The 13,159-nt window shown below is 43.2% G+C and overlaps 1 protein-coding gene across 4 annotated transcripts; it reads right to left on the reverse strand.

Annotated features, from left to right (window-relative positions):
• Positions 1-1,408: 1,408 nt before the first annotated feature.
• Positions 1,409-10,957, reverse strand: ttpal (tocopherol (alpha) transfer protein-like). Of its 4 annotated transcripts, none has more exons than XM_088607984.1 (5): positions 10,805-10,957; positions 8,269-8,733; positions 6,793-6,986; positions 6,251-6,361; positions 1,409-4,414 (listed from the first exon to the last, which is right to left on the reverse strand). In XM_088607984.1, the coding sequence occupies exons 2-5, from the start codon at positions 8,714-8,716 to the stop codon at positions 4,136-4,138; spliced, it is 1,032 nt and encodes a 343-aa protein (XP_088464110.1). In that variant the 5' UTR covers positions 8,717-8,733; positions 10,805-10,957; the 3' UTR covers positions 1,409-4,135. The 4 variants fall into 4 exon arrangements, with proteins under 4 accessions (XP_088464110.1, XP_088464111.1, XP_088464108.1 ...); XM_088607985.1 differs by lacking the exon at positions 10,805-10,957 and adding an exon at positions 10,562-10,798; XM_088607986.1 differs by lacking the exon at positions 10,805-10,957 and adding an exon at positions 5,437-5,549 and having other exon boundaries at positions 4,242-4,414; positions 8,269-10,555.
• Between the last annotated feature and the right edge of the window lie 2,202 nt (positions 10,958-13,159).

Consider the following 13,159-nt stretch of genomic DNA (forward strand, 5'->3'; position numbering starts at 1 on the left):
TTGCTCCTTTTCAGCGTGTTTGAAATTTGCAGCAGCTACTGTAGGAAAATAGTGAGGCACAGCGTTTAAAGATAAACGGGTTACTTAAACGAGTGGTGGAACACTCCGGTTCTGGAGCTGCATCACCCTGCCAGTTTTCTAACTCTGTCGAACACTTCAGGATTTAGAGAGTTGGAAAATATACATCCTACTGATCGAAAAAGTTGTTCAATTAATTAAAAAAAAAACAGCACAGCTGAGATACAAACCAGAAACCCTGTTCTCTAAAGATGTGATTTTCAGCCTTTTCCAGTTCTAACACTACATTTTCAAAAAGGAAGAGGGCCTACTGATCAAGAAATTAGTTCAATTAATTAAAAAAAACAGCACAGCTGAGATACAAACCAGAAACCCTGTTCTAAGCCTTTTCCAGTTCTAAAGATGTGATTTTTCAGCCTTTTCCAGTTCTAACACCACATTTTCAAGAAGGAAGAGAGCCTACTGATCGAGAAATTAGTTCAATTAATTAAAAAAAACAGCACAGATGAGATACAAACCAGAAACCCTGTTCTCTAAAGATGTGATTTTCAGCCTTTTCCAGTTCTAACACCACATTTTCAAGAAGGAAGAGAGCAGTCATCAGCTGATAACTTGTCCTTCATACCAGTGGTACAGCTTTCACATATCCGTATAGGGCCTGTGTACCACAGGTCAGGATTCACTCTTTTAAGGGAGCAGCTAATCAGGAATCAATTCCAGCACTCTGGAGAGCGATTGCCTGCTCCAGCCCTCCAGACACGCTGGATCACCTGGTTGCTTTGCTTCCAAAACCTCTAAACAAATGTTTACCTTGCCGCATTAGGTTAATTAGTAGAAATGTGTTAATTGTGTTAAACCAGTATGACAGGGGAGCAAGATGTTTATTTAATACAATGTCCATTGGAGTAGAAATTTCTTCCCCAAGAAACATCATAACTGCTTTAAATTGCATAAATACCCTGGCTCTCACACCCTGATGAGTAATTACTAGCTCCTAGGCTCTCAATACCTGACCATGACAAAATAAAACCTGCCTATTATACTTTTTAGTATATGTCCACCCAATCTGGCCTCACCAATTTTGTCCTTTCATCTTGGTGCTGAGCAGGGACCTCCGTACCCACCTTGTACAGTTGATAAGCCCGGGCTGAGCTCTATGAACCAGACGTTCATGCCTGGATCATGAACCCCACATTCCCCAAGCTGGGGACTTGACGCTGGGGATGGGAGCAGTTTGGCCAGGACTCTCTGCTACCCGTGAACCAGGGTCTCATGTTGTCTACACTCCCTCCTTCTGCCCTGCATTTACTTGCAGGATTCAGGGCCGTGAGCCTAAACTTGAAAACACACAAAACCGATAACAAAATAACGGGGTGGGGGAAGAAGCCTCCTCGGTACCAATTTCTTTATTTTCCACTGCCACAGCAACCTCATCGTTTCATATTATTGCTGCTGTAATTACAATAAAACACAATTGACAGTATTGACATTTCCCCAGCACAACTGAATTTTCATTATTTTCTTACAGGTACACACTTATTCCGAGACAGTGAAATAAAGTGCTATCTACATCTCTGTTAAGAAACAAGCCTTTACCTTGACATCGATAACATGGGTTAGGGCCTCATTCAAGACCTGAAGGAAATCAAAACTGAAAGGATAATACATTGGAGAACACACACTTTCCCTTTATCACTGTTTCCTTTGTAACTTAGTCTCCATATACCCATAAAAAGGCAACAGCATCTGGGTTTTACTTTTAACCTCCTTGTCTCCAAGTACCTTTGTTAGAATATATTTGATTCGCATTTAATTTTCTGTATTGACCAGACCAGACAATTTTCATTAACAGCAGGCCATTTTCCATGTTCTTCTTCTTTAAACTTGTACAGAGATTTTCTGGACACTCCACTCAAAGTGCTTTTCAGGTAATGGGGTCTCCCCTCCATCACCACCAGTGTGCAGCCCCACCTGGATGATGCGACGGCAGCCATAGTGCACCAGTACGCTCAGTACACACCAGCTATCAGTGGGGAGGAGAACAGAGTGATAAAGCCAGTTCAGAGATGGGGATTATTATGGGGCCATGATTAGTGAAGGCTAATGGGAAACTTGGCCAGGACACCAGGGTTACATCCATACTCTTTTTTTAAAAAGATGCCCTGGTATTTTTAATAACCACGGAGAGTCAACACCTTGGTTATATCTTTCATCTGAAAGACGGCATCTTTTATACAGTATAGTGTCCCCATCACTATACTGGGGCATTAGGACCCACCCAGATGCCATGGTGAGCACTGATCCCACTGACACCTCTTCCAGCAGCAGCCTTAGTTTCCCAGGACGTCTCCCATCCAGGCACAGGCCAGGCTCCCACCTGCTGAGCTTCAGTGGGGCTGCCAGTGGTGAGTTGCAGGGTGAGACAGCTGCTATTATGTGAGTGACAGTGAGGTCAGAAGATTAGCTGGGTTCCCTAGCCTGAAATCCCACTTAATCCAGTCTCCACATACAAGAACACCCCTGTGTGTTTTCCTGTAGGGAGGATCTGGGCAGGCGAGCACCAGCCATGAGGTACAGCTGAACATATAAGCCTCTTGAGATTGACCTGTCAGTATCGATTTACTGAAGGGTGAACACCATCTACCCCTCTAGAACCAAGCTCGTTGAAAGTAATTTTCTAGTGTACATTTATGATTGTGGCAACCCTGCTCTTCCAAACACCTTACTTCACATGGTAGTATCTATGTATAGGTTGTGCTTCCCTAAAGCTTAGCCTCATAGCTTGCATGTAAGATTTTCAACTACTGAGAGCTGACTCAAAGTTGACCCAATTCTGGAAAAATGTCTCATATTCTGTGACCTAGTTAATACAGGTTTGCACAACCTAGTATGCACTGAATAACTTTCCCTTAACTTTCAATTCCAGGGTAAAGACCTCATGGTGCAATTTCAGGGCAGCTGCCTTAGTGACGAGGTCTCATGGAGAACCAGGCCAGCTGTCGCAGCTCTGTACAAAGCAGCATTAATTTGGCAGGACAGCAGCGAAGGAAACTTTTCTACCACATTCATCTCAATAGAAATGTGAGAAATTCCCAATTTGGAAAAAGCACTTATAGAGGAAGTTCTCAATTTTTGGTAAAACAACACCATAGAAAATAACCTGGCAACCACACAATCTTAATTTCTAAAAATCATTAAGAATATTGAACAATCTCACAGCACAATACTGATTAAATCCCCTAATTTAAATACAATTTCATGTTTAACAAAAAAACAAAACAAGCAATGTTATTATTGCTCTGGGGTAGTGCTGTTCTACGTTAGCAAACACTCACAATATGATATAGGACATGAGCTTTCTAAATGGACTTATTATTACAAAGAGTTATGATTCTACATAAATTATTGTATTGAAATAAGCTACAAAATAACATTAGGGACACAGGCATACATTTAACAAAGGAGCATACTGCTATGAGTGAAGCCACACTAAAATCAAGATCACATAAGAAGCATTTTTACTTCAGAACAGAACAGATTTAACTGATTTAACAAATGTATGGTACACAATACCGGACTTTCAAATCAAAACTCTGCCGTTGAATGACTCGTACCCCAAATATATGAAAACATAAATCAAATTATGTTCCTTCCTTATAACATTCAAAATATGATTCTGGCCGTCATAATAAAATCTAAAAACGGAAGCTGCACAGCTTATATTTTTCAGTGTTCGGTACTTCCAGCTGTGTGCCATGTTTTTAATTAAAACCTGTACCCTTACTCCAAGCCTTGTAGCATTTGACATTTACGTTACATTTGCACAGCTGCTCATTTGAGTTTCTCGTTAAGATCTGCCCAGCAGCTTCACGAGTAAAGATTAAGTGAACTGAGCAATTTTACTTAAACTGGGGTTTTATTTCAGAAACGAATTTGGAAAAATAGCAAACAAATTGTGCTGCGGTGGCCTTTAGCTTTTATCCATGAAAAACGGTGTGTTATTGGCACTTAAAAACATCGTGGTTAGTCGTGACCCAGCAGCTTGTGTTTCAACTTGAGAACAGTACCCCAAGGGTGGTTGGGTCAAGGGTCGTTGGGTCAAGGGTCAGCGATCACGTCAGTAACAGTAATACAACTGGGAGCGGACACCCCTGTAGGAGTCCTCACACTGGGTGCTGGAAAGTTCACCTTCAAAGAGGACTGAGTCAGGGATAGCAAGGCTCTCCAGTGGGTCAGGCTGGCAAAACGCCACTACAAACTCCTCCTCCGAGTCCAACAGTGTTCTGGCCCAGACACTAGAGTCCAGCCGCCCGGATACGCCACCATACTCTTCCGGCAGGACTGAGCGAGGGATGCTCCGGTGCAGGGAGTTCAGGTCAGACCCATGCAGAATGTACTGGAACAAACAAGCAAATACGTAGTCACTTGTCACCACTGCTTTACACAAAAGAACACTACTTTCCATGGTGTTTGATTGTTTTAAAGTTGTTCAAATTAGCACCAGGATAGTAATAATTCCCAACAGGCAGAATTTCATTTTTTTTTTGTCTCCCACTGGCTCTTAACCTGATGAAGGTGTTCATAAATATATGAAGATGCCAATCAAACTGCGAGACAAAACGGGTGTGGCAAAAGGGAACATTCCTGTTTTTGCCTTAAAAATGAATGGGCTCTCTTTTGAAAAAGAAAAAAAGGGAATACATTCAGCATTGTGGCAAATTGCTTTGAAAGTAGTCCTGTAAGTGTGCTGACCTCTTCACTAGCCTACAGCAAATCTGCTTTTACTCTTTATTCAGCGAGGTTAGCCTCCATATTGCAGGCATTTCCCCAGTTCTGCATGAAGCACAAAACCTGTGGAAGTAAATATTAAAGACTGTATGCAGTGGTGCTATTTGGTTGTTTTTAAGTTAGTATAGTATTTCCTGGCACAGGCTGTTCTTCACCAGCTCGCAGGAAGCTCATACTCATTCCAGTCTCTTCATAATTGAGATGTGTGTTATGCTGGGCCTCATTCCAGTTTATGTTTCTTTAAAAAGCAAAATTCAGCCATATTTGTTCCTGTTGCTTTAACTCATCATTACAATGAAATGTCATTGTTTCTCGGCATTTACAACTGTAAAATGTAAAGTTCATGACCTTTGAAATACACAGTGCTAGCTGTTTTTTTGAAGGAATTGTATCCTTTATCTCATTAGCAACTAAAGAGCACACTTTCAGTGTAGGTACCATCAATATTTATCCAGGTACGTCTGAGTACAATGAAACTTTTTAACCCTTAATTATTAAGGGTTTACAATTATAATTATAGAGGTAAACTGTAATTCAACATATACTCATATGAACCCAGAAGCATAGCAATCCTATCTGTGTAAACCAATGCCATGAAGCTACGTGAATCTTCTTATGCTGTGATTTTACTTGAATCTCCTATTCTGAGAGGATTTTACAGTAGAATGTGAAGAAGCAAGTGACCAAGGATGTTCTCTCTCAAACCCAGAGGATGGGAGGAGGGGTTGGGATTCATCCACACCCTGTGGGAATGAGTGAAACAAATTGATCTAGCTGGCCAGGTGCGAAGAATCACACCTATAACCAGGTTCTCAGATTATGGCCCTAATCATCTGCCAAAGAAGTTTGTAATTAAAAGATCGGTCCTCACTTGATGTCGTAACTGGACAGCCCAAACAGGGAAACGCAGGAAAATCGGCAAACAAAGTCTGCCTGCTCAATTGCTTTTGAATTCCATTTAGCCAGAAATACAGAATCCGTAAACTCTTCACAGCACAGGTTCCTTTCATTCACAAAACTGTCAAAAATTGCGGTCAGTATGTTTGCAGAAAATGCATAATGTTTTAACAGATGAACGTGTTAATACTTTATATGAACGAAAACACAGGACACAAGTGTCTGCACATCTAAATCCGGGCACTGTTTTTTTTGTGTATTTTTTCCTCCCTCCTAAGTTGGCTTGGGGGGTAATATCTTTGAAGCAGGATAAAAGTCTTCGTCATGCAACGTGGGAGGAAGCGTTCTGCAGCCCTGCTGTTAGCAAACTGAAGACTAACGAATGAATGATCTGTTCATGCAACTTGGGCAACTGCCAAAGAGATGAGGCAAATGTCATCTTGGGAAGAAAGAAGTCTTAAGTTCACTCTCTAACATGGCTGCACAGAATTAAACCCGTTTAAATGGCAGTTTATAAAGGAGAACAAAAACTTGGCCCGTTACTCACTCTTTCTGCCATCTTCTCCTTGAGAAAAGGCTTTATGATTGCAAAGATCCCCTTGAAAATCCTGGGCTCGTTTATGATGTTGACCGCCTTGATTCTAATGGGAAACCCATCCTATGACACAGGAGAAAACCCGTTAAGAGCCCATATCCCTCTGCTATCGAGACAAACAAAATGACGAATTCATGTGTTCATGCTAGCAAAACTAAGAAAGCTTTGTGGTTTGCTGACAGAACATGATGTAGTCCTTACAGATGTTTCCAACCTGAAGCATAGATTCAAACCGGGCTCATATCAGAAGCGAAATGAGCTTGGTGTACTGATCCAAGATGTCTAACGTGGACACGTCACAAAACCAGAACACAAACTGTCATACTCGGGCAACTTGTTGTAGAAATGGCTGAACTGAAAAGGCTGTTTGATTCTGGGCCACAAGCAGAACAAGATCTGTCTCAATGAGACGGATTTTAGCAACAATACTTTGCTGATTCTAAGGTTTAATTCAAGTAGTGCCGACAGAAAACGTTCTGTAAGATGTCCCTTACCTGCAGAATGCCCACAACCTTCTTTGCCAAGAAAGGGCCAAGGTTAGAGGCCTGTGACAAGCCGACCCCATTGTAGTCTGTGAGGATCACGATTCCGTTAACCTGCGTCTCTTCTGGCTGAATCAGCTTCTCCAGGGTGAGGTATATGGCTCGGACGTTATCTACAAAAGGGTAGTCACTGGGCTTCCACTTTCCTGTAAAAGAACGCAAAGATCAACATCAGAACACCAGACTTCCGCAACACCCAATCCAGAAAGCAAGCGTATCCTCCGAGTGCCTCTGGAACTGATACAAACTGAGAAATCACATTCTGTCAGGGTCGCCAGGTCTTTGCTCAAAAAAAGAGCTGCTTACAGGACATACAGTACAAAGAAGTATAGTGAAAAAGAAAACTGTTTAAACACTTATATTTCCAAATACAAAGGCACTGCAGTCAGAATATCATCAGAGTATTACTGCTTTATTTAAAAACCTTATTTTACTTAAAGGGGAACTGCAGTCCCCAGTTTCTCAGCCCGGTTATTAAATCGCAGTAACAACATCAATTCTAAATTCGTCGATGTTCTAGAAAAAAGGTGCAAATTTCGAATGAAGCGAAATATCGTGACCTTTCTGGAAGTACTGTAGGGCACTGTGTTGTCGCAAACTGGCATTCGAGTTCCCAAGAATTGCCACGCGACCCTTCCTGCTCACTAGTCTCCAGAATGACTCATGTAATGCAGCAGACCTTTCACTGCAGAAATGTTCCACCGGGAGTTAACAAGAAGCATTTGTCGGCTAAACTGTCTTACAGTCTGGAGCAGTATTTCTTTTGGATTAAAAGAGATGTATTCACAAGCGTGCTCGTTTACAGTGTAATAGGGCTGCACCACCTCACCGGAAGTTTTGTTGCCTCGTTCTGAATCTCAGAACAAGGCGCTGCGCATACCAGGAAATGTAATGTATTTTGTGATGTAAATTGTAGGTTTTACAAGTTACTGTCTACATTTTACTTTCACTGTGGTTTGAAATGCACTCATCAATGCCGATTCTTTCTAACCCTGAAATATAGAGACAGAGGTGCAGTCCCCTTTAAAAGCTGATTTGTTTAAAAGCCGATTGGTGCGCTGCGACTTTTGCGGACTCGTACAGGCTAACAGGGCGGAGCAGTGGCTCTGTGGCTAAGGCTCTGCGCCTGTGGCTGGATGGTTGCCGGTTCAAATCCTGCAGCTGGCAGAGGAATCCTGCTCCGTTGGGGCCCTGAGCAAGGCCCTTCACCCCAACTGCTCCAGGGGCGCCGTATGAATGTCTGACCCTGCGCTCTGACCCCCAGCGTCTCTCCCTGTCTGTGTGTCTCATGGAGAGCAAGTTGGGGAATGCGAAAAGATGAATTCCTGATACAAAAAACTGTATACGGCTAACAAAGTGATCTCTCTCTCTCTCCGACAACCTGATTTCCGGGCTCGTCCGGTTCGACTCCGCGGGGAGAAGACGTACCGGGCTGCAGACACAAGATGAAGCGGCCCTGGGGGTCAGGGCGGGGCAGGACGGTGAGGAAGCCCGAGCCCAGCACGTGCCTCACGGCGGAGGGGCGCAGGTCGCGGAAGACCTCCGGCCACAGCCGGCGGCTGGCGTGGTAGTTGAGCAGCAGCTGCAGCGCCCGGTCGTAGTCGAACTTGCGGGCGCGGAGGAAGCGCAGCAGGAAGGCGTCGTCCAGGCGCGTGCACAGCCGGGGCTGCTCCTTCAGCACCATGTCCCGCAGGGCCTGCACATCGCGCAGCCGCCACTCCGGCTTCTCCTGCAGCTCCTCCCGGGCCTTGGCCACCAGCTCGGGCGTCAGGGTGCAGCGGTACGCGGCAGGCGGCGGCGGCGGGGGGAATCCGTTCCTGACGCCCGGCGGATCCTCTGAAGGCCCGACATCTGTAAAACCACTGTCTTCTGCCATGGGACACCTGTGTACCGCTGGGGGAGATACAGAGATAGAGGCCTGGCCGCATGCACAATCATCACGAGGGCACATGGACAGCTCTTACAGAAGACAAACACGATGTCTAACCCCGCGCAGCTCTGTAGCATCAGTGCTAGAGTGCATCAGCCCACTTTCTGAAAAGCACTTTTTGATTTTGTTACTAATCAATCAAAGAAAACCAATCCTAATATACATAATGATAACTGCTAATACTTATATAGCGCTTTTCTGGACACTCCACTCAAAGCCTTTTACAGGTAATGGGGACTCCCCTCCACCACCAGCAGTGTGCAGCCCCACCTGGATGATGCGACGGCAGCCATAGTGCGCCAGAACGCTCACCACACACCAGCTCTCAGTGGGGAGGAGAGCAGAGTGATTTAGCCAGTTCAGAGTTTGGGATTATTAGGAGGCCATGATTGGTAAAGCCCAGTGGGAAATTTGGCCAGGACGCCGGGGTTACACCCCTACTCTTTTCAAGAAGCACCCTGGGATTTTTAATGACCACAGAGAGTCAGGACCTCGGTTTTATGTCTCATCCGAAGGACGGCACCTTTTTACAGTATGATGTCCCCCTCACTTTACTGGGGCATTAGGACACACATGGACCCCAGGGTGAGCGCCCCCTGCTGGCGCCACTAACACCTTTTCCAGCAGCAACCTTAGTTTTTCCCAGGAGGTCTCTAACCTAGATACTGATCAGGCTCACACTGCTGAGCTTCACTGGGGCTGTCAGTCATGACTTGCAGGGTGATATGGCTGCTGACAATACATACTTGTATATTTTTCTGAAATACATAAAATAAAAACTGCTTCATTTGCAAATTGCTGTAAAGGCCTCTCAATATGTGGATTGCAGGTGTACATGAGTATGCAAATCACCCCTAGGTTAAAGGAAAAACATTGATTTGTCTTAAACCGTGCATGAATAATGCTCATGTCCCTTGGCTTGGTAAAAATAAGGCACAAAAGACAGAATCCAAAGGAAAAGAATCCTAGATACACAAGGCATCCTGATCTGTTCGCAATCAATGATTCTAAGACTAAAGTTCAGAATTACAGTCACATTCCACTAAATTGATCAGCATGTAGTAGCTACACACTGCACTAGCAGGCAGAGAAGGCTGCTCCCATCTGATTCTAATGGGCTCAGCAAAGAAGCACTTTGTTCTCAAGCCTCATAAGTAGACAACCTCATTCTACTTTCTTGACGTATCCCACCAGATCATTGCTTTATTACTTATTGTCCTTAGACCTTAAGTGCAAAGCAACCCTGGAGTAGATCAGGTGAAGAAGCAACTGAGACATGTTCTTGCTAATGGAAAGATTCCCCTCTCAGCCTCGCGAGCACCTTTTTTTAACCAATTTGAGCGGCATGAGAAGGAATGATAGGAGATACGTTGAGTGCGCACATGCCTGAACAGATATCTCATTGCGCCATTCGTTTCACGCAAGGGTTCCTATATAAAACAAGTGGCCACCCTCATTTAACCATGTGAAAAACGTCACATACTACAAACATCGACAGTACGCTGATACTACAAGCCATGCTCAATATAGATTTAACTGATCCACGACAGCTTGACAGTTGTATTTCTTTATTGCCACGCATAATTTGTTTTTCCCTCAGCATAATGGGTAGCATTAGGACCTAAATTTAGAAAGATGCTCAACACGGTATTCTCAGTACATCATCCTAGCTAGACTCAACAATACAGCTACTTAGAAATGTGATACAAGAAATACTAAGCACACAAGCGGTACCATTCCTTGTGTACACGCTGGTATTGCTACACTTAATTGATATATGTAGGTACATACCTATATTTATCTTGCGATTTATTTGTACTGCTGCTACAACATCTTATTCTTGTACAAGTCTTATTCCTGATTTCTTACAAATCTGGATTCGACAGATACAACGTTGCGCAACAGAAACCCTCAGACACAATGTACCCTCAGTGTAACACCATATGTAAACTGTACTCCTAAAAATATACAACTTAATCGCGTCATAAACGGAGTGATTCGTGTTTAGAAACAATAAACCCCTGAGCCACTGACCTGAGTCTTTCTCACTTCCGGGTGCTCTGAGCTTCCTCGTTTCCAGCGTTGTGAATGGCCACTCCACGGCACGTGACTGATCACGTCATTATTACTTTAAAAGAGCAATACACCTCCTGCGCGCACCAGAAATCCATTACTTGAGTGTTGTGGAGTCACTCGCACACTAAACTGAGGGGAATCGGGATAAAATATTGCCTTGTGTGCAAATTGTGTCTTTAATAAAAATCACAAACATGCAACAGACAATGGTGGCATAAAATACCAGAATGGCCCAATTTAGTTACCATTACAGCCCCGTTTAGGAATGGTCACCTACTGTAAGTCAGAGCTGGCGTGTGTTCTTCTCAATATGTTTACATAGTGTTTTCTCTTCATTTGATCTTGAGTTTTTGATGAATCTCGTCATATTTTAACAAGATCTGTTCTAAGACAAGACAATTGTGATCCATCCAGCCGAAACGTTGTGTTTTTCTTCTCTTTTCAGCAGGGAATAAACTTGATCCTTTGCAGCCTACGCACGCTGACGCAGCTACCGACTTGAACTACTTCAGTTATACATACAGTCTACTTAATATCGTAAAGATGACCTAAAATTGGGCAAATTGTACTAAATAGCCTGGCATTGTATTGTTATCAAAGCTGCTCCAGTTCAGCTTTGCTCTGAAGTCACGGAAAAGCCATAATTTTTAAATGAAAAACGTTTATTTTCCCCGAAATACTGTCGACATTCTCGTGTTTTTCGGTGTTTCTCCTTTTTTAAATCCAAATATTTTATATTGCATACATACGCATTACAGTTTGGTGCTATATTAGTAATGGAGGGATGTCAGATCAGGGAAAAGATTGGTAAGGCGCATCCAATCCCAGGATGTTTCTCGAAAAAGAGTAGGGGTGTAACCCCGGCGTCCTGGCCAAATTTCCCATTGGCCCTTCCCAATCATGGCCTCTTAATGATCCCCCTCTATGAATTGGCTTCATTACTCTGCTCTCCTCCCCACTGATAGCTGGTGTGTGGTGAGTGTTCTGGCGCACTATGGCTGCTGTCGCATCATCCAGGTGGAGCTGCACACTGGTGGTGGTGGAGGAGAGTCCCCATTACCTGTAAAGCGCTTTGAGTGGAGTGTCCAGAAAAGACCTATATAAGTGTAAGCAAGTATTATAATTATTATAACTATTATAACTATTATTACGTGTACCAATGTGAAAGGGATTGTCCTTATTAAAAACATGATGTAGCCGCCGTGACCATACGAAATCATCGGCAAACGGCGCCACCCGCTGGTGATATAACTTGGGCTGATTCGAGATTCAGATATGAAAAGTTGTGTTCTTACTGTGCTGTTTGACACCAAATGTTTTATTCACGAGATAGCGAATTGTGAGCATTTTGTCTTTCCACGAGTTTGCAGTACTCCTTGTATTTCTCCTTGTAAACAGCTGTTCATAGAATGTATTCTTGCTAATGACTGAACTTGTCGCCTGACGATGTATTACAATATTTTATACAATATACAATATTTTATTGAATGTATAGTAATAATCTGTTCTTCGTTGTTATAAATAATCTTTACGTCAAGTGTAATTCATGGGAGGGAGCGATTTCAGCGTTTGTAAAGGCGACAGGCCTCTATTTTCAATTCTGTGACAAATTAGTTAAAATAGTATTTCAGTTTGTGCTGGATACCCTAACATGACGCAACTGTAACCTTACTTTATTGCATTGTTGCTTCGAATTCTTTGTTTCCTTGCTCAGTTTTATTTATAAATATTTTATATTCCTTTGCTCCGTTCTATTTCTCAGTTTTGTCCTTTACCTAAACTATTAACTATAGTATGGAGAGGCGCATGGAATGCAGTCTTTGTTATAACAATAATTGCTTACACTTATATAGCGCTTTTCAGGACACTCCACTCAAAGCCCTTTACAGGTAATGGGGATCCCCTGCAGCCCCATCTGGATGATGCGACGGCAGCCATAGTGCGCCAGTACTCTCACCACACACCAGCTCTCAGTGGGGAGGAGAAGAGAGTGATGAAGCCAGTTCAGAGATGGAGATGATTAGGAGACCATGATTGGTAAGGGCCAGTGAGAAATTTGGTATCTCCTGATCAGTGAGCTTTTGCAACAACTTTAACAGCGCTGTGGCCTCATTGTAGAAGCGATGAGGGTCAGATGAAGGAGAAGAAGCGTTTAACCAGAAATGGGAATTATACTATTTACGTAAGTTTTTTACTGTAGTACGTAAAATTGACTAATGTGCAGTATTGTGTCAGATTAAGATTTAGCATGATCCTAATTAGTTGAATTAGGGGAAAATCTGGATGTTTCATTACGTCCTTACAGAAATACAA

The sequence above is a fragment of the Lepisosteus platostomus genome, chromosome 15 (assembly GCF_059453375.1).
Source record: "Lepisosteus platostomus isolate fLepPlt1 chromosome 15, fLepPlt1.hap1, whole genome shotgun sequence".
Lineage (NCBI taxonomy): Eukaryota > Metazoa > Chordata > Actinopteri > Semionotiformes > Lepisosteidae > Lepisosteus > Lepisosteus platostomus.

Bases quoted from the DNA above. Each gene is read 5' to 3' on its own strand.
- ttpal (XM_088607982.1), bottom strand. From the start codon at position 8,791: ATGTGCCCTCGTGATGATTGTGCATGCGGCCAGGCCTCTATCTCTGTA. The intron at 6,362-6,792 runs GTAAGGGACATC...CCTGTGTCATAG, and splicing joins AGGTTGTGGGCATTCTGCAG to GATGGGTTTCCCATTAGAAT. The intron at 4,415-6,250 runs GTGAGTAACGGG...TGTTTGTTCCAG, and splicing joins AGGAGAAGATGGCAGAAAGA to TACATTCTGCATGGGTCTGA.